Here is a 21766-nt window from a genome sequence, read left to right as displayed (position 1 = left end):
CAATGGGTTGTCTCTCAATGTCTAGGCTGTGCCATTTTGATAAAGAAATAGCTACTGGTAATAAATGCCTCTACAGATGTCACTACTAGTAATAATTATAAGCAACAACATTTGTTAATTGGAAAGGTTGGTGTACTTATTGTGCCTACCATCTGTAATACTGTTCACACTATATCTTACAATTCTGCGGATGACAAGTTATCTACCAGGGATTATTTGCAAAGTTAATACCATTAAGCCAAACCAATAAAGACACCATGTGATATCTTTAAATCTTTTATTTAATTGTAAACGTGTAAAAAAGGGAAACATGGAACATGAAAAACAAATGTGATTGTAAAACTGGACAGAACAAGGCACGCTAGCTTGACATAGCTAACCTACCAGCTTTATCTTACCACTACGTTAAATATATAATGAAGGTCCAATCATGTTTTTTTTATGCTATTGCTGTATGTCAACATGCATTTCGCTAGATAACATTATAATATCATGTCAGTAAACGAATTAAATACATATATCAATATTCAAAAGTCAGGGACATTAACTTAGCATAGCAATCACTCTGCTTACCTCGATATGCTACTTTAAATTTGAGGGCGAATTATTGAGGGCTAGCAACTCCTTTTTTTGAGGGAGACAGGAAACGCATTGAAACCTCCAGGAGTCATTCTTGGGGCGTTTGAACTCGAACATATCTTTTAAATCGGGCCAAGGGTGGCTCATATCAGAGGGCTCAGTTCAGGCCGACTCTGGATCCATGTTGAATAGCCAGTAGTCAGGCTGAATGTTCAACTATAACAGACAAAGCAACCGCTAGTGCTGCTGCCAAACGCGCACTCTGATATCATTGGAGTTGATAGAGCCACCTGATTGGTTTAAACTTCCAAAACAGCAACGCAATCCATAGTTTTGTGTAGGCAACATTTTGGCGAAACTATGTTCATAAAATGTAACGAGTAACAGCACATATTGTAGAATGTAGCGGAGTAAAAGTATAGATAATAGCTAAAAAATGTAATGAGTAAAAGTAAAAAGTATGCACTATTATTTTTACTTAAGTAAAGTACAGATACGTAAAAATGTACTTAAGTAAAGTAACGAAGTAAAAATACTTTGTTACATTCCACCACTGAAACTCAATGGCTTTGGATCATTTGTTTTAAAAAGAACATGTTAAACTACTTCTGATTGAGTTCATACTGTATACCCCCATCACTAAAAACACATCAAAAGTCTTCAACCAGTGTGTTCTACAGACACACACACCCACTACAACCACCAAAACACTTCATACCTTACCCAAAAGTGACTCACGCTGCCATAACTATAGCATAAGCTCTCTCCCATTAAACTACGTCATCACTCAATGTACAGTGAACTAAAATAAACAACAACTTGAAGCATTACAAAATGCATATATGATGTGTTGCTGTATCCTATTTTTTGCACAGTTTAGTGTTGCATTGCAAAAGAAAAGAAAAATGTATGACATCTCTTAAAGTACATATTGTAATACAAAACAAATACAGTAAATATGAAATTCAGCTAAATGCCTCAAGACAACTCTATGCTAAATCTCAGATGGTATACTATAGTACAAAAAAAGCATGCAGACACTTTTCATTCCCAGTACAGTAAGTGAAACTACAACACATGAGACTACCACTAGAAGTGTCTTTCAGCCCTAATGCTGATCTATGGTGATTTTTTTTATGAACATTCTCCCTTGCCTTGAATCTTTAGAAAAATCTTTATAGTCTCATTTCAATGAAGTCCGTTTTCTGCTTTGTTGTGATTGTTTGCAGCCTTGTTACCAACTGTAGTAGTTGTAGTTGTTGCTTTAGACATTTTCCTACTATTGCTGTTGAATATGTAAGTCATGGGCGCTCAATGAGAATATTACTGTTGTATATGTAAGTCATGGGCTCTCATTGAGACTATTACTGTTGTATATGTAAGTCATGGGCTCTCAATGAGACTATTACTGTTGTATATGTAAGTCATGGGCTCTCAATGAGACTATTACTGTTTTATGTGTAAGTCATGGGCCCTCATTGAGAGAATGTGACCCAGAAATCACACTTGCCTTATAAATATTTGTGGAATATGGGGATTTCAGGGTTGGATAAGATGTGCTAAAGATTCAAGGCCAGGGTGAAGGTTGCGGTACTGTAAATGTGAAGTTCATAAAGATTTCACACTACATTCAGAGGACACCACGGATCAGCATTAAGGCTGCAGGACACTTCTAGTAGCAGACTCATGTGCTGTTGATTCACTTACTGTACTGGGAATGAAACATGTCTGCACACTGTTCTTGGTACTATAGTTTACCACAGAACATTTGTCTTGAATTTTATATTTGACTGTATTTGTTTGGTATGACAATATGTACTAAGCAATGCAACACTAAACTATGTAAAAATGGAGGATACAGCGACACATAACATATGCATTTTGCAATGCTTCAAATTGTTTGTGATTGTAAAAAACTGTGATGGGAAAATGTCTTCAGCAACAACTACATCACACAAGCACATTTCAATGCAAATGCTGTTCTGTACCACTTTTGTATAGTTGGTAACAAGGCTGCAAACAAACAAAACAAAGCACAAAACTGAACACAATTTCTGCAAACAATGAGAATAATCAGTCTTATTTCAAGTGTATTCATTTGTCTGTCGAATACTGCATCTTTCCATCAACTAAATGTTGTCCAGTTTTGAAGTGAACTGTTCTGAATAGAGTATCTAAATGTCTGCAAAATTGCTGTAGTTACACAGAGTGTTACTGGTGGTGAACATTGACTGAGACAGGTATCCATGAATATCAGAAGAAGTGGTCATTGAATACATTTTGTATCAAAGCAATGAAAAAGTATCACAAGTTTAGCTCACTTGTGAATGTGTTTAATGTTTTGAAACGTGTACATGGTATTGACACAAGTGTGAAAATGATTGTAGAAATCTTGGTCTAATTGAGATAATGAATTGATGAATGTATGAATCTATTTATGAATGCCCTTCTCTCTCAGTTTAATGGGCTGTAATGTGATGTTTTCTGTCTCAGTGTCTGAAGTCCAGGCTGTTTTTCCTGAACCAGTGACCAGAGAGGAGTTCTCACAGTGTAAGTTGGACATAAAGACATGAAAGCTATCACACACACACACACACACACACACACAACGTGCACACACACTGGGATACACTCACGTGCATAGAATCATGATCAATTAGCAAACCCACTTACAAATTCAAACTTACCTTCATGTAAACATGTATAACATCACACACAGTGACCCACAACCACACACACACACACACACACACACACACATTCATGCTTTTGAATATACAGCCACTGGAACATTTACACACTCAATGTCACTCATATAAAAAGATTTCCATTTACACGCATGCGTACACACACACACACACACACACTGCATGCAAACATCAAACAGATACAAAATCAAACACAAACACACAGACAGACACCAGACTCAAAATTAAATTCAATTTCATTGATATGGTGCCAAAACGATATAATTGTCTCAAGGCACTTTACAGAGTCCAGGGCCTGAACCCCCTTAGAGAAAGCACAATGGCCACAGGGGCAAGGAGAAACTCCCTGTTAATCAGGAAGGAACCTTAAGCAGAACCAGAGCACATAAGGGGGGGCCCTTCTGCTTGGAGCCGGCCGGGTGGAGATAGAAGGGGAGGGGCTTGATGGAAAGGGGAGGGACTTGTGTCAGAAGGGGAGGGGCTTGTTGCAGAAGGGGAGGAGAATGGGATTGGCCTGTGGCAGAAGGGGAGGGGGGACAATCAGAATCATGGCAGATGAAATCATACACGTATCAAGATGAGCATGCTAGCATACATGTGGTAAATGTACACAATACATACAAACATAACATGGTATATACATTATACATACAACATTGATAGTGGATAAGGTGAGGAGTGAGCATTCAAGTATTGTAGAACAGCTTAGTGGGTATACAGTGTGTGTGTGTGTGTGTGTGTGTGTGTGTGTGTGTGTGTGTGTGTGTGTGTGTGTGTGTGTGTGTGTATGTAGAACAGCTTAGTGGGTATACAGTGTGTGTGTGTGTGTGTGTGTGTGTGTGTGTGTGTGTGTGTGTGTGTAGATCAGGTGGAGAGACTACAGCAGCATCCCACAGTGAAGATAGTCTAGACTAGGAGTGTGTGTGTGTGTGTGTGTGTGTGTGTGTGTGTGTGTGTGTGTGTGTGTGTGTGTGTGTGTGTGTAGATCAGGTGGAGAGACTACAGCAGCATCCCACAGTGAAGATAGTCTAGACTAGGAGTGTGTGTGTGTGTGTGTGTGTGTGTGTGTGTGTGTATAGATCAGGTGGAGAGACTACAGCAGCATCCCACAGTGAAGATAGTCTAGACTAGGAGTGTGTGTGTGTGTGTGTGTGTGTGTGTGTGTGTGTGTGTGTGTGTGTGTGTGTGTAGATCAGGTGGAGAGACTACAGCAGCATCCCACAGTGAAGATAGTCTAGACTAGGAGGGTGTGTGTGTGTGTGTGTGTGTGTGTGTGTGTGTGTGTGGAGGTGGATCAGGTGGAGAGATTACAGCAGAATCCCACAGTGAAGATAGTCTAGACTAGGAGGGTGTGTGTGTATGTGTGTGTGTGTGTGTGTGTGTGTGTGTGTGTGTGTGTGTGTAGATCAGGTGGAGAGACTACAGCAGCATCCCACAGTGAAGATAGTCTAGTTCATAGAGTTCGGCTGCTAATATGCGTGTATGTACTTAATGGATATGGTGATGAGGAACAATGTTTCCGCAGCCATCAGTATTTGAGAGCAAAGGTCACGCTATAAGAGAGAGAATTTGGTTTGTAATTTTGATACACAGATAGAGAGATAAGTTTAGGTAAACAACTAATGATAAACATGTACAGAATCACACAAAAACAAATCTCACTTATATGTTTAACATTCCCTCACAGAGGAAATCACAGAAATAAATCTCTTCCCCCACATGCAAGGAATCATATAAAACAACCACACACACACACACACACACACACACACACACACACACACACCTAAAATATATAAATACCTAAGTTTGTCCTGTCTTCTCCTCCATCAGACTCCTGTCACTTCACACTGGATCCAAACACAGCAAACAGAGAACTCCATCTGTCTGAGGGGAACAGGAGGGTGGAGAAGAGAGATGAGGTCCAGTCATATCCTGATCATCCAGAGAGATTTGATAAGTGGCAGCAGGTGCTGTGTAGAGAGGGTGTGTCTGGACGCTGCTACTGGGAGGTTGAGAGGAGTGGGGAGCTGGTTATGATATCAGTCTCATATAAAAGCATCAGCAGGAGAGGAAGGGGTAATGAGTGTGGGTTTGGATGTAATGATCACTCCTGGAGTCTGATCCTGCGCAGCAGCAGCTCCTATTTCAGACACAATAATAAAGACACTAAACTCCCTCTAGTGGCCAGCTCCAGAATAGGAGTGTATGTGGATCACAGGGCAGGAACTCTGGCCTTCTACAGCATCTCTGACACAATCACCCTCCTGCACAGAGTCCAGACCACATTCACTCACACACTCTACCCTGGGTTTTATCTAGGTTTAAGATCATCGGTGAAGCTGCTGTGACTGACAAGTCTAGATGCTGTTAGCACATATATCTCACACAATACTTCATTTAACACATCACTCACACGTAAGGATCTAGCAGCTGGGCCTGAGAATCTTTGATCTTGGGGACAACAACCGACTGAAGCCATTCCCCCATCTCTGGACCCCAGCTATTACAATATCTTGACCTCTAGACCTCTGCTGTAACACATGCAGTATCACCACAGCAGACATAAGACATTGTGTGTGAAAGGTTTTGATGAGCTCTGTGTTGCATAACCTCACTCTCCCAAGTGTTTAGTCCCTCTGTTATTGCATACATGTTCTGATACCTGGTTTTATATGACAACCACAATATTATGTACCATGAAAGTAAATCTTAATGAGACTGTATTCATCCAATAATTGACCCTCAATGAAATGTGTTCCTCTGTTTCTTTATTAATACCATTATAATGAGATCAGTATGTTTTAAAATGTGTTCCTCTGTTTCTTTATTAATACCATTATAATGAGACCAGTATGTTTTAAAATGTGTTCCTCTGTTTCTTTATTAATACCATTATAATGAGACCAGTATGTTTTAAAATGTGTTCCTCTGTTTCTTTATTAATACCATTATAATGAGACTAGTATGTTTTAAAATGTGTTCCTCTGTTTCTTTATTAATACCATTATAATGAGACTAGTATGTTTTAAAATGTTTCTGGTGCAAAATAATGAATAAAGAGTCATAGACTGGCATTCAATGTGCTTTAATGTACTATTTTTCTTGGTGTGTGTGTGTGTGTGTGTGTGATTTATTTCAGAAGTATTTTTGTTAAATGTATTGAAATTCCTTTATCCGGGCAAAATGAAAAGTCATTGAGGACCTTCTCAAAATACAGTGGTGTGATGAACACGGAACAGTTTTGCAAAAACAAGTGTCATGTAAGGTCAAGCAGAGAAGCCTGTTTTTAGAGACGAGGGTCATGTAAGGTCAAGCAGAGAGGCCTGTTTTTAGAGATGAGTGTCATGTAAGGTCAAGCAGAGAGGCCTGTTTTTAGAGATGAGGGTCATGTAAGGTCAAGCAGAGAGGCCTGTTTTTAGAGACTAGTGTCATGTAAGTGTAACCCTCGTTAGTTTCACTTGCTAGAAGTGGATGAACCCTAACTCTATTCACATTAGAATTGTACTGGGTATTGTGAGACACTCCCTAAGCCCTCCCCTCTAAGGGAGAACGATACATTTTCCCTTCCTTTTGCATTCCCACACTCGCACCATCAACCCAGAGACACGTACACACAGAGTTAAGATCGGGATATTTGATAAGATTAAATAACAAAATAGTGGCTTAGATATAACATAGAACTTTAGAATATAAGTAGACTGACTACATGAAGATTACGTTTATTTTGAACTTATCCTGGCTGGTTTTTCCCCCCACCCCTGAATGCCGCATCAACGGTTATTGTGAAGATCCGAGTGTTCCATTCTTCTGCGCTAGCCTGCGTTCCATGGAGTGACTGATTCCCGCGAGACCGTAGAGCGTTCTCCCCTGGACCATCCCACACAGGAGCGTGGTAGGACGGGACATTTTGATCACACAGATTTTGACATCAGCTCGAGCTTTTTTTTTTTTTTAGATCTCACGTTAAAGGCATTACATTTTGTTTTGGTGTTGCATCCAACATTCTTTGTATATATTCTTTGATTATTTGTATATATCATATGTATTGTATTGAAACTTTGTGCTTTGTATCGTATTGAATTAACTGCGTTGAATAGAATATGCCACCTGTTTTTATTAGTGGTAGTTAGGGTTAATTGATATTTCATACAAGCCATTTCACACACTGACACTACAGCACTACATATTTTTAGATATATACTATACCACACTGAATTGTTCTAGATCATTTAACTTAACATTTAACCTTGAGCAACAAAATATCCTTATCAGCATCCCCCTAGATTACTTAATGAACTTCCAAATTTAAACATATAGTGAAATATAACACACACACACTAGCATATTGCACACTGTTATTAGTAGCATTTATCTTCCTCCCCCTTCATCCTGAAATTACATATGATGTACTGATATTTTTATAAATATAATTTCATACTTTTTGAAACATGATCTGATTGGTTTGCTGTTGTTATTGTGGGTTTGGGTGGATATCTTAATGTAATTAAGCACTACTGCAGTCCTCCTAAACGAACCTAGAGATAAGATACCCCTGAGTGAACCTAGTGACAGATATTGTAGAGTTTAGTTGATAATAGTGTCTACCCAGAGTCTCTCTGTGGACACAGGGTTACATAAGGTCAAGCAGAGAGGCCTGTTTTTAGAGATGAGGGTCATGTAAGGTCAAGCAGAGAGGCCTGTTTTTAGAGATGAGGGTCATGTAAGGTCAAGCAGAGAGGCCTGTTTTTAGAGACGAGTGTCATGTAAGGTCAAGCAGAGAGGCCTGTTTTCTAAAATCATGACAGTGCAGTTTCTACAGGTGCAGGCTGTCAAGGACAGGCCAGTATTAATTAAAGGGTCTCTGCATAGGGGATGCAGATTAGTCAAGGACAGGCGAAACTTCCCTAAACAGTCCTAAACAGGGTCACCATAGTCTTGAAATGTTTTTACGGCAATTAGTGAGCAGAATATACTGATTGGCTCAATTTCTTTTTCAAAAGTGTTTAGTTTTCAATTGGAAAGTGTTATCATATGTTTCATTTATTTAGTGTCTGCCTATACCTGGGTCCACTCACAGCTGAAGACAGGGTGGTCATTTTGGAATGATGCTGGAAAGGACTTTGGTCCCAAACCTCCCATTGATTTCCACTAAATTGGCTAAAAATGGTGGTTTTACTTTGGGCAACGAACCCTCATGTGAAACCATGATCTCCCCCTTGGTGCACACCATTGTAGAGAATAAACCTTGTTCCTGATGGAGAATCATCCTCTTGCTGTTGGTGTGTTCCATTTACCTGATGGAGAACCATCCTCTTGCCGTTGGTGTGTTCCATTTACCTGATGGAGAACCATCCTCTTGCCGTTGGTGCGTTCCATTTACCTGATGGAGAACCATCCTCTTGCCGTTGGTGCGTTCCATTTACCTGATGGAGAACCATCCTCTTGCTGTTGGTGCGTTCCATTTACCTGATGGAGAACCATCCTCTTGCCGTGGGTGCGTTCCATTTACCCCGGAAGTCAGAACTCGGAGCTGGAGTTGTTTGAGTTCCAGTAACAGAAGAGAAATACCTTGCAGCAACTGTAAGGCAACCTGCTTTTAGTTTGAGAGTCAAAAACAGACATTTTAATGGATTGTGAAAGTTGTGTCCTCATCTCTACTCTAAATATATATCGTCACAAAGTTACATGTTGAAAATAATCACCAATTAATGGAACCTTCTTCATGTCTGTGTAATGTAGATCTTTAACTTCAATCAAATAGCCATTTCTTTAAAATGTCTACATCTATTTATTACATTTAAATTTATATACAATAATACGTGAATACATGTTTTGTGTTTGCAAAGAAGGCCTAATATGTAAATATGTTCTTTCAATAGTAGTTTTATATATTATATAAATAGAAATGAGAAAAATACAGTATTTCTAAATTCAAACGTACATTGTGTAAATCACATACTCATAGATGCAGAATATTCCTGTTAAAGGAGCTTTAAAACAGTAAGCACTACATGACAGCATGAGTGAAATGTGTCCGTCTCCACTTGGAGCAGCAGGAGCCTCAGACCCCTCACTCCTGTCTGTCAGCCTGGGAGCTGCTGTCTTTAGTCCCGTCCTCCCCTGTGTCCACCGTCCCCTCTGTGCTCTGGAGTCTCACCAGCTGTCTGCACACCCGCTGGAAGGCGGGGCTGGAGAAGTAGTAGAGCACAGGGTCCAGTATGCTGTTGAGGAAGGTGAGGGTCAGCGTGGGGTAGAAGACCACGTTTATTACCTCCACGGATTCACACGTCCTCTGCGACCCAATCCTCACCCAGATCAGCACCTGGGCCACGTTGCTGGGCAGGAAGCAGACACCGAACACCACCACCACCTCTTGATGTTGCCATGGCGATCCAGATGCCTTCGCCTGAGCTCAGAGACGATGCGGAGCGAGCAGACAAGGATCAGAGTCAGGGGGACGAAGAAGGAGATCATGAAGACAGACTTGTACCAGAGGGACACAGGGTCCAAAGCCAGATCATGAAGACAGACTTGTACCAGAGGGACACAGGGTCCAAAGCCAGGCACACCAGGAAGCTCTCGCACTGCGTGGCACGTCCCACCACCAGCTGCTGTGGCGTGTGTGCATATCTGGTCCAGTCAGTGACTAAATGAAGTCTATATATTTCCTTTCCTGTACATTTAATTCATCAGTGTGCAGCTCGGGTATTGACAGGGTTCACGAATGCAGCTGTATGTAAACAAATGATTTGAATTGAATTGCTTTTGACATAATCTCTCATTTTTTGTCCTAAAGTTTGTGCCTTGTTTTGAGAAGAACATCATATTGATCATATTTCCTGTGTTATTTACATTACATTGCTGTCTACTGGTATTGCCCTGGTAGGATCAACTATATTTTAATTTGGACATTTGAACAATGTATCAGTAGTGATGAGCTTGGATTGTAGGATGAGTCAATATTGGATGAAGCCATTTAGGGAAGTTCACCATTTTTAATCATTAGATAATTGTAAATATGCTAATGAGGGAGTTGTATTTGTCTTTGAGGTTAATGTGGCAGCCCACCTGGACGTTCCTCATTCTTTCCTCATGAGGAAGCAAAGAGGAAAAAGGAGGTGAAGCTCACTGGTCAGTGCTAGCTCACTGGTCAGCGCTAGCTCACTGGTCAGCACTAGCTCACTGGTCACTGGTCAGCGCTAGCTCACTGGTCAGCACTAGCTCACTGGTCAGCGCTAGTACACTGGTCAGCGCTAGCTCACTGGTCAGCGCTACCTCACTGGTCACTGGTCAGCGCTAGCTCACTGGTCAGCACTAGCTCACTGGTCACTGGTCAGCGCTAGCTCACTGGTCAGCACTAGCTCACTGGTCAGCGCTAGTTCACTGGTCAGCGCTAGCTCACTGGTCAGCACTAGCTCACTGGTCACTGGTCAGCGCTAGCTCACTGGTCACTGGTCAGCGCTAGCTCACTGGTCAGCGCTAGCTCACTGGTCACTGGACAGCGCTAGCTCTGTTAGCCGATTTTGAAAAAGTCTCTAACCTCTCTGACCTGTTTATCAGACATGGACTGATGTTGAACTGATCAGGCTGCATTTCTCATTATGTAATTGTGATGAATAGTAATAAGCATGAGTTCTACAGTTCTATAGTAAGATGCTCTAATTCACTGTAATTTACCCAAATGAGGTTGTGATTTACAGCAGTATGCTGCAGAGGCTCTACAATAGAACCATACTGTGGATTTCACATAGATCAGTGCAGTTGCAGTTTCGGTTGTTTTCATTGATGATTTCATATAGTTACATTGTACTCGTGTGACCCTGGTTTGCACCTTTCTTGATGTTTTATTTTGTTAATCAGATCTGTGGAGCATGGATGGTTCAGTTAAAACTGTTTTGTATAATTTTGTGTATTTCCATGTGTGTTTTGGTCTTGAAGGAGAAAACGGTGAATTGTGCTCGTGGGTAAAGCTGGAGCAGAGAAAAGTGCCTCTGGAAAACACCCTCCTCAAACAGATGAGATGAGTACCGCTGATTATACATAAATCAGGCTTGATTGTGTCATTATACCAGTTCTAGTGATAAGATATTGATTGTGTTATTATATCAGTTCTAGTGATAAGATATTGATTGTGTTATTATTATACCAGTTATAGTGATAAGATATTGATTGTGTCATTATACCAGTTATAGTGATAAGATATTGATTGTGTTATTATACCAGTTATAGTGATAAGATATTGATTGTGTCATTATACCAGTTATAGTGATAAGATATTGATTGTGTTATTATACCAGTTATTGTGATAAGATATTGATTGTGTCATTATACCAGTTCTAGTGATAAGATATTGATTGTGTTATTATTATACCAGTTCTAGTGATAAGATATTGATTGTGTTATTATTATACCAGTTATAGTGATAAGATATTGATTGTGTTGTTATACCAGTTCTAGTGATAAGATATTGGGATTAATAAGAGACCCCAACCAGATCTCAACCAAACCCTCAAGTTAACAGACGTGGTCAAATAGATGGTGTCACACCTCTTCTTTAGGGTACCGTTTCCCACTACTTCTAGAGTACTATAGCAAGACATATGCTTTCATTAGATCAGGGGTGTTGGTTGTTAAATCTGGAAAGAGAAAGAGAGATGCGCTGCCTGTTGAAATGCAGGAGCATTAAGTAGAGGTAGTCCACTCCTGACAGTTCAGTTAAGTGGAACTGTGTCTTTACCCACAGAGGGAGTTCCATAAATCCAGCAGAGAATCCAGGAGAGAGAGAAGGAGAGAGAGAGAAGGAGATGGAGTCTTAGTCAGACACAGCCATCATTCCACTGCTGTCCAAACCTGTGACTCTGTGATGAGTGTAGGTTTGGACATGAAGAGCCTGAGTGTATGTGTGTGTGTGTGTGTGTGTGTGTGCAGGGGCGGCCCTAGCACATTTGGCGCTCTAGGCGAGCTTCACTCCTGGCGCCCCCATTTCTTTCACATAAACACAACAACGATCGCAACGATGAACAAACATTAATTCAAGAACAAAACACTGAGAAAATGTCACGCCTGTGCTGGACTACGCTCTGGCCACGCCCCCTGTTCAACTGTTTATGGACACACACACACCTCTACGTCATCTTCCCAATCGCCTGCAAATAATGTTTTCTTAGTCTTCTAAAAGTGAATCTAAAATGATATAACAAAAGTATGTATTATCATCATTTGTTAAATGTAGCTATTATGTAGTTATTAAGCATTTTGGTGTATTTGGACAGCCTGACATTTTTTTATTCCAAGATGCATAGCTAGTTAGTTGAATCATGTCTAATTAAACTGGCTAGCTCGCTCCACCAAAACTAACGTTGTTATGATTACTCAAATTTCTATGACGCAACGAGTAAGATATGTGTAGTGTTGTTGCACTGGCTATTGGCTTTATATGTGCGCCCCTATTTGAATCATGTCGTCTTTTGTATAATGTAGAATAAATGGACATATCATTTTTTATATACCCGCCTCTGTAAAATCCTTAAGGGGCAATTCACGCATTCGTGAACGTTTTCTTATCTGGAATTCATTCTAGGCTAGAACAGGATTTAAGGATTTACCTTTCTCCTTGGCACGTTTCTCTTCTTCTTCCTTTCTTTTCTTCATAAATTGCGATCCGGATGGCTTTTGCCTCTTCATTATTTTGTTCTTCAAAGTTTCTTGAACACGCACACACTCTAACTAAACGCCTCATTGTGCTAGCATGTTCTGACAACACCAAGGACGTACGTACCCCTTCCGTTTTCGCTTTTCGGCTCATTTTACCCTAATGTTAGATTTTTTTTATGTGAAAATATTGGTCGGAGATATAGAAGGGGGCGCCAAAAAAACTGTCCAGCAAAAAAAAAAAACACAATTCTTGTTTTTTTTTTTTTTTTTGCTGGGCGCAGTTTTTTGCGCCCCTCTCTGAGTGGCGCCCTAGGCGACCGCCCATACCGCCTGTAGGAAAAACCGACCCGTGTGTGTGTGTGTGCGTGTGTGTGTGGTTCAACATTACCTCACCTCCCACCCTATTGGTTCAACATTACCTCACCTCCCACCCCATTGGTTCAACATTACCTCACCTCCCACCCATTGGTTCAACATTACCTCACCTCCCACCCCATTGGTTGAACATTACCTCACCTCCCACCCCATTGGTTCAACAGTACCTCACCTCCCACCCCATTGGTTGAACATTACCTCACCTCCCACCCCATTGGTTGAACATTACCTCACCTCCCACCCCATTGGTTCAACAGTACCTCACCTCCCACCCCATTGGTTGAACATTACCTCACCTCCCACCCCATTGGTTCAACAGTACCTCACCTCCCACCCCATTGGTTCAACATTACCTTGACTCTCTCTGCGTCTCTCTGACACACAACACCACCCACAGAGGAACACTACCCCCCCTTGCTCCTCCTCATCATCTTCCTCCATTTTCAAAATCTCTCAGATTTGCCTTTGAGGTGAAGAGACAAAGTAAACAAGCCTGGGCAGAGTGATGTTCACCACACATTAATGGCAAACAACAGATACTTCAATGGACTTTATTTAATGAAGAACACATTTTCTTTATTCCTGATTAACCCATCTCATAGTTTGTCTAAAACTAGCAAGCTAACTAACTAACTAGGTAACGTAATACTACACAAACAACTAAAGCACAGATCAAATCTTGCTAGCATGTAAACTTATGTCAACAAAAACCCCAGGCCTTGCGATGGTTTTTTGATATAGCACAGTTGAATAACAGGTTCAAGTTAAAAGTATTTTACAAATTACCTTCAAGTATTTTCAGAGGTTTTTGTGCAAGCATTTCTTAAGTTCTGGAATTCTCCATCTTGCATGAAGAAGAAGGGGAGGGGTTTGAGGGGAGGGACAAGATACGAAGGGGAGGGGTTTGATGGGAGGGGCAAGATAAGAAGGGGAGGGGTTTGATAGGAGGGCAAGATTAGAGGGGGAGGGGTTTGAGGGGAGGGGCAAGAAGTGCTTGTTTCCATAGGTATAGTCAACAATGCATCATAGAACGGGGCGTGGCTTAACATGGGAGAACACAGTCCCCAGAAAGCCATGCAGTTTAATGGGAATAATAAACTCCATCTCCCAGCATTCCCTGTGTCGTCCGACATTCCATGACACATGCAGTCTAATGGGACTCCTCTTCCACAAAGAACATTCTACATCAATAGGTTAACACCTGATGGGAAAGCCCAATACTTCATGGACACTTTCAGGATACATTACTGCCCCTGCATTGGGTCCAGTTGGTGAAAGATTGCCCTCATCTCTCCTTCTTTAGTGGCAAATGAGAGAATATTCCACACAGTTTTTGTGGGGGCAAAAACAGCCATCGTATTCATCTGTTGGTCTTGAATTAAAAACGAATTCTTTAAAATACTTGTTGTATATTTTATTCTTGAGTTCCTGGTTTTAGGCATGATGTATATGACTGAGCAGCCAATAGGCTTGCCAGGTGTTTTAATACTAATGTAGTCACTCCTCTTCCTCCTCCTCCTCCTCCTCCTCTCTACCTTCCTGTTGAAACACTATAGAGACGGGGAATGATGCTGTTTTGACTTTTTGTTGGTGTAAATGCCTCACTATTTCAAATTAAAGCTGCTAAATGATTTAAAGGCAAAACTGCACATCCAAACAGCCAGTTCTCAGACCCACTGCAGATGAAGTTCTCTCATGAACACCATGTCACACCAAGCACTGTGTTGATTCCTCAGGTATACCAGCTTTACACTCCCTCTCGCTCCCTCCCTCTCTCTCTCTCTCTCTCTCTCTCTCTCTCTCTCTCTCTCTCTCTCCCTCCCTCTTACTCTCTCTCTCTCACTCTCTCTCTCTCTCTCTCCCTCCCTCTTCCTCTCTCTCCCTCCCTCTTCCTCTCTCTCTCTCTCCCTCCTTCTTCCTCTTTCTTTCGCTCTCTCTCTCTCTCTCTCTCTCTCTCTCTTTCTCTCTCTCTCACTCACACACACAGACACACACAGACGCACATTCTCAAATAATCTGACTGACTCCTCCTCAATAGTGTGTCAACAACATCTCTGCCACTCCCCTTTAGAATAAAACACATGACACAGAAACTGAACTCACACACTGTTATCTCCCTGTGTGTGATCGTGGCTCTGAGAAATGGCGGAATCTTCGACCCAAAGAGAGGATTCTTTCACTTGTCCAGTTTGTCTGGATCTAATGAAGGATCCAGTTGCCGTTCCATGTGGACACACTTATTGTCTGGGCTGTATTAAAGGTTGCTGGGATCAGGAAGATGGTAAAGGCATGTACAGCTGCCCCCAGTGCAGACAGACATTTAGGCCAAGACCTGTTCTCAGTAGAAACATTCTGATTGCTGAAATAGTGGAGGAATTTAGGAAGACCAGAATCCAAACTGATGTTCCTGCTCACTGTTATGCTGGACCTGGAGATGTGGAGTGTGACGTCTGCACTGGGAGAAAACTCAAAGCTGTGAAGTCCTGTCTGGATTGTCTGTTGTCTTACTGTGAAACTCACTTCAAAGTTCACAATGAACTTTTTCCTGGACGACACTCAGTGATTGATGCCACAGGCCAACTACAGGAGAGGATCTGCTCTCATCATAAGAAGGTTTTTGAAATATTTTGTCGAACGGATCAGAGTTGTATCTGCTATCTGTGCACGATGGACGAACATAAAGGCCATGACACAGTCACTGCTGCAGCAGAACGGACACACAAACAGGTCAGTACTGGAGCTACATGTGTGTCCAACATTTCTATGAGGGCGCTTATACATACTAACTGTGAATGTAATACTATAACTACAAGAATACTATCTCACCAGTCTTAGGAATCAGGAAATGATTATCAGGTCTTGAGTAAAAACAGGTTCTACAGGTTCTGAGCCAGCTTGACAAGTTTTTGCTGTTTAATACCAGTGCTCCTGTAATGGGGAGCGGCAATGTAGATCCGACTACACCACCCAGTTTAAAGAGGCAGTGTAGATCCGACTACACCACCCAGTTTAAAGAGATGGGACTCTATGTGTACAGTCAGTGTAGATCCGACTACACCACCCAGTTTAAAGAGATGGGACTCTGTGTACAGGTTCTTCGTTCGGTGGGAGCAACACAACAGAATCATCCAGAGAGTTGTGATAAAAATGTGAAGCAACAGACAAACTTAGAACCCTGACCTCGTGCAGCAGACTGGGCCTTCATGGCACTCTAACCAATCCTGACGGATGTCCAGCACCTCACAGACTGTTCGCTGTTCGTTTTAAAAAGGTGCCAATCAAAGCGGTAATTACCAGCACCTGTTACTACGCAGTCAGCCGCAGGTTAGGTGCAGTCAAGGGGGCGGTGCCCCCGGCAGAGAGTTCCAATAATGAGTGGTCCTAATTAAAGACACGGCAACCAAAACATGCAATCAAAATAAAACACAAAGTGGCGCATAGTATGGACCACACATCGTTATCCACACACACACACACACACACACACACACACACACACACACACACACACACACACACATCATAATATGGACCACACACCGTTATCCAACCTCCCCATATGACATCTCTTGAACTTAGCTAATGGCTTTAGCCTGATTTTTACTTGAAGATGATAGCGACCACTTCAGTGTGTCATTATATCTCTTGAAAAGACTCAAATGTACTTAAAGGTTTTTGCTTATAAATGTTCAGTTGTCATGTGTGATTTTTGACCATCATCAATCCACCGATAATATGGTGAAAAGAAGCTATTTTTGTTTTTTTTAAACAGAGGCAGTTGGGGCAGACCCAGAGGAGATTCCAGCAGAGAATCCAGGAGAGAGAGAAGGAGCTGCAGGAGCTGAGGAAGGCTGTGGAGACTCTCAAGATGAGAACTGACCACATAAGACAACAGCTGGCTCAGCAATCGCTTGTTATTGTGTCATCACCGTTATGCTGCCATCTCTACATGATACAGACCATCACAGAAAGACATGGTTTGGCAGGATTTGGTCATTTGATCAAGAAGAGCCAGTCACACCACGAGTGAGTTTGCTCCTTTACTTACCTCTGTGTGTCTCCTGTCCCCCTCCTCTTTGTGTGTCTCCTAACAGAGCTCTGCACAGAAAGCAGTGGAGGACAGTGAGAGGATCTTCACTGAGATGATCCGCTCCATTGAGAGAAGGCGCTCTAGGGTGAAAGAGCTGATCAGAGATCAGGAGAAGGCTGAGGTGAGTCGGGCTGAAGACCTCCTGAAGCGACTGGAGCAGGAGATTGCTGAGCTGAAGAGGAGAGATGCTGAGCTGGAGCAGCTTTCACACACAGAGGATCACATCCATTTCCTCAAGGTGACAGAATTTGAAATAAAGCATCCATGTGGGTTTAAGAGAGGAAAAATGCATCATTTCTAGATCTTTTAATGTAATGTCTTAATGTGTCTAACATATTCAAATACCTAAACACATGAGTGCATATACACTAAACCAACTGAATTCACCCATCATGTCTGCAGCCTTTGGGGAAACACAGACCTGGCTGAATATTCAGGTGGTCTGCCTCACCTTTTATGTATTTCTCTCTGTAGAATGTCCTGTCAATCAGAGACTCTCCTCACTCCTCGCCCAGCATGACCTTCAACCAAAGCTTCTCTTTTGAGGCTGTGAAGGAATCTGTCTCTGGAGTGAAGGTGCAGCTGGATGACATCTTCAGGCAGGAAGTAGTCAAGATATCTGCAGCAGGTGGATAAACATGTAGAACTGACTCAATGATGAATTCCTTATTTCACAGTTTGAGAAGACAAGGATCCCACTTCATTTTGATGTATTTTTCTGTATCTCTCAACAGTAACGAATATCCAGATCATCCAGAGTTTAGAATGTGAGTCTCTCTCTCGCTTTCTCTCTCTGCCACACACACACACACACACACACACACACACACACACACACACACACACACACAGTATCAATAGTTAATACACTGATCAGGTTTGTAGCCCTCTGAGTTCTAGTTTGCTGAAGCCATCTGATGAAATATGTTGTTTTAATTTCATGTGTCTGTATTAGCATTTACACTATGAGTTAAAACTGCATTTGAAATTTGATCTCAGTTTGGGTTGAGGCATTAGACACCTCAGTAAAAATGTTGTGAACAGAGTTTAGGTTACATTCCTGGACACCAGGGACGGTTTTATGTTATATCTAAGCACTGCAAAGCTGAATAACCCTTGGTAAAGGAAAAGGCAGTTGCCTAAGAAATAACATTTGCTTTCACAGCTGAAGTGAAACGTGTTTTCAAGGGTCTGTCAAAGTTGATAAGAAAAAACATTAAAGAAAACAAAACACCGGAAGATGAAGCCAACTAAAACTATATGGGCTTGGTCAGGGTTTGAAAATAAGTGTGTGAGTCTGGTCTTCAGATGCTTGGTGAATGAGTGTCTCTCTGTGTTGGGATCCCAGATGCTGATCCTGAGCTCCCAGTCAGAAGAACAAGCAGTAAGGAGTGGCTGCCACCATTGAGTAAGTCATTACATCAGGGGTCTAGCACAGAAATAATAGTTTCACTGTATCTTATCACTGATATAATCTGATCTCAATAAAACCCTCTTTCAGCTGTGAGACGTAGGAGGCATGGAGGTGTGGTTGGGCTCCAGAGTTTGAAATAAAGGCCTTGATATTAATCATGTGTAAAAATGAACTAAAGCCTTATTTATCCAGGGATTAGGAGAGAGTAAAGCATAATTACTAGATCTTAAAATTTACATTGTGATCAGGGAAAGCACAGACAAAAACGGAAGCCAAAGGAGGTCAGAGATGGAGTTACATTTCAGGTTCAGAAACAAACTGCAAAGCTGAAACTCAATGGCTTTGTATCATTTGTTTTAAAAAGAATCCATTGTTTTAAAAAGAAATACATCAAAAGTCTTCAACCAGTGTGCTCTACACACACACACACACACTACAACCACCAAAACACTTTATACCTCACCCAAACGTGACTCACGCTGCCATAACTATAGCATAAGCTCTCCCACATTAAACTACGTCATCACTCAATGTACAGTGAACTAAAAGAAACAACAACTTGAAGCATTACAAAATGCATATATTATGTCTTGCTGTATCCTTTTTGCATAGTTTAGTGTTGCATTGCAAAAGATAAGAAAAACGTATGACATCTCTTACAGTACATATTATAAAACAAAACAAATACAGTAAATATAAAATTCAGCTAAAAGCCTCAAGACAGCTCTATGCTAAATCTCCGATGGTAAACTATAGTACAAAAAAAGCATGCAGACACTTTTGATTCCCAGTACAGTAAGTGAAACTACAACACATGAGACTACCACTAGAAGTGTCCTGCAGCCCTAATGCTGATCTATGGTGATTTTTTAATAAACATTATCCCTTGCCTTGAATCTTTATAAGAAATCTTTATAGTCTTATTTCAATGAATTCCGTTTTCTGCTTTGTTTTGATTGTTTGCAGTCTTGTTACCAACTGTAGTTGATGTAGTTGTTGCTGAAAACATTCTCCTACTATTACTGTTGTATATGTAAGTCATGGGCTCTCAATGAGACTATTACTGTTGTATATGTAAGTCATGGGCTCTCAATGAGACTATTACTGTTGTATATGTAAGTCATGGGCGCTCATTAAGACTATTACTGTTGTATATGTAAGTCATGGGCGCTCATTAAGACTATTACTGTTGTATATGTAAGTCATGGGCTCTCAATGAGACTATTACTGTAGTATATGTAAGTCATGGACTCTCAATAAAAATGTGACCCAGAAATCACACTTGCCTTATAAATATTTGTGGAATATGGGGGATTTCAGGGTTGGATAAGATGTGCTAAAGATTCAAGGCAAGGGAGAATGTTGCGGTACTGTAAATGTGAAGTTCATAAAGATTTCACAGTCCATTCAGAGGACACCATTAAGGCTGCAGGACACTTCTAGTAGCAGACTCATGTGCTGTTGATTCACTTACTGTACTGGGAATGAAACATGTCTGCACACTGTTCTTGGTACTATAGTTTACCACAGAACATTTAGCATAAAGTTGTCTTGAAGCATATAGCTGAATTTCATATTTGACTGTATTTGTTTGGTATTACAATATGTACTAAGCAATGCAACACTAAACTATGTCAAAATGGAGGATACAGCAACACATAACATGTGCATTTTGCAATGCTTCAAATTGTTTGTGATTGTAAAAAACTGTGATGGGAAAATGTCTTCAGCAACAACTACATCGCACATAGACATTTCAATGCAAATGCTGTTCTGTACCACTTTTGTATTTGATAAAAAGTTTGCAAACAAACAAAACAAAGCATACAACTGAACACAATTTCTGAAAACAATGAGAATAATCTGTCTTATTTCAAGAGTATTCCTTTGTCTGCCGAATACTGCATCTTTCCATCAACAGCGATCTAAATGTTGTCCAGTTTTAAAGTGAACTGTTCTGAGCAGAGTATCTAAATGTCTGCAAAATTGCTGTAGTTACACAGAGTGTTACTGGTGGTGAACATTGACTGAGACAGGTATCCATGAATTTAGGAAGAAGTGGTCATTGAATACATTTTGTATCAAAGCAATGAACAAGTATCCAAAGTTTAGCTCACTTGTGAATGTGTTTAGTGTTTTGAAAAAGTGTACATGGTATTGACAGAAGTGTGAAAATGACTGTAGAAATATTGGTCTAATTGAGATAATGAATTGATGAATGTATGAATCTATTTATGAATGCCCTTCTCTCTCAGTTTAATGGGCTGTAATGTGATGTTTTCTGTCTCAGTGTCTGAGGTCCAGGCTGTTTTTCCTGAACCAGTGACCAGAGAGGAGTTCTCACAGTGTAAGTTGGACATAAAGACATGCAAGCTATCACACACACACACAGACAACGTGCACACACACATGCACACACAGGGATACACCCTTGCATAGAATCATGATCAAATTAGCAAACCCACATACATGTAAACATGTACGTATAACATCACACACAGCGACACACAACCACACACACACACACACACACATTCATGCTTTTGAATATACAGCCACTGGAACATTTACACACTCAGTGTCACTCATATAAAAAGAACTCCATTTACACGCATGCGTACACACACACACACACACACACACTCCATGCAAACAACAAACAGATACAGAATCAATCACGACAATACAAACACACACACACACACACACACACACACACAAAATTCAATTTCATTTTATTTATATGGCGCCAAAACGATATAATTGTCTCAAGGCACTTTACAGAGCCCAGGGCCTGAACCCCCTTAGAGAAAGCACAATGGCCACAGGGGCAAGGAAAAACTCCCTGTTAATCAGGAAGAAACCTTGTGGCAGAAGGGGGAGGAGAAGGGGAGCGGCTTGTGGCATAAGGGGGAGGAGAATGGGAGTGACTTGGGACATACG

The 21766-nt window shown here is 41.1% G+C and overlaps 3 protein-coding genes across 3 annotated transcripts in view; all 3 read left to right on the top strand.

Annotated features, from left to right (window-relative positions):
- Positions 1 to 21766, top strand: part of LOC116223820 (tripartite motif-containing protein 16-like) — a 72927-nt gene that overhangs the window by 27978 nt on the left and 23183 nt on the right. The gene's annotated exons all lie outside the window — the stretch shown is intronic.
- Positions 2933 to 5710, top strand: LOC116223825 (stonustoxin subunit beta-like). Its single transcript, XM_031581900.2, has 2 exons — positions 2933 to 3129; positions 5121 to 5710. Exons 1-2 carry the CDS (start codon positions 3021 to 3023, stop codon positions 5636 to 5638), a joined length of 627 nt encoding a protein of 208 aa, XP_031437760.1. The 5' UTR covers positions 2933 to 3020; the 3' UTR covers positions 5639 to 5710.
- On the top strand, positions 15436 to 18207 carry LOC105893929 (tripartite motif-containing protein 29-like). Its single transcript, XM_031581895.2, has 4 exons — positions 15436 to 16046; positions 17092 to 17213; positions 17416 to 17647; positions 17884 to 18207. Exons 1-4 carry the CDS (start codon positions 15462 to 15464, stop codon positions 18043 to 18045), a joined length of 1101 nt encoding a protein of 366 aa, XP_031437755.2. The 5' UTR covers positions 15436 to 15461; the 3' UTR covers positions 18046 to 18207.

The sequence above is a fragment of the Clupea harengus genome, chromosome 15, assembly GCF_900700415.2.
Source record: "Clupea harengus chromosome 15, Ch_v2.0.2, whole genome shotgun sequence".
Lineage (NCBI taxonomy): Eukaryota > Metazoa > Chordata > Actinopteri > Clupeiformes > Clupeidae > Clupea > Clupea harengus.
The sequence above is the reverse complement of the archived record's forward strand: the minus strand, read 5'-3'. Positions and strand labels throughout refer to the sequence as shown.

What these genes read in the sequence shown, in the direction of transcription:
- LOC116223825 (XM_031581900.2), top strand. Translation starts at nt 3,021, where the DNA reads ATGCCCTTCTCTCTCAGTTTAATGGGCTGTAATGTGATGTTTTCTGTC. An exon ending in CAGAGAGGAGTTCTCACAGT is followed by an intron (nt 3,130 to 5,120) that starts GTAAGTTGGACA and finishes CTCCTCCATCAG; the next exon opens with ACTCCTGTCACTTCACACTG.
- LOC105893929 (XM_031581895.2), top strand. Translation starts at nt 15,462, where the DNA reads ATGGCGGAATCTTCGACCCAAAGAGAGGATTCTTTCACTTGTCCAGTT. An exon ending in CAGAACGGACACACAAACAG is followed by an intron (nt 16,047 to 17,091) that starts GTCAGTACTGGA and finishes TTTTTTAAACAG; the next exon opens with AGGCAGTTGGGGCAGACCCA. An exon ending in ATCACATCCATTTCCTCAAG is followed by an intron (nt 17,648 to 17,883) that starts GTGACAGAATTT and finishes TTCTCTCTGTAG; the next exon opens with AATGTCCTGTCAATCAGAGA.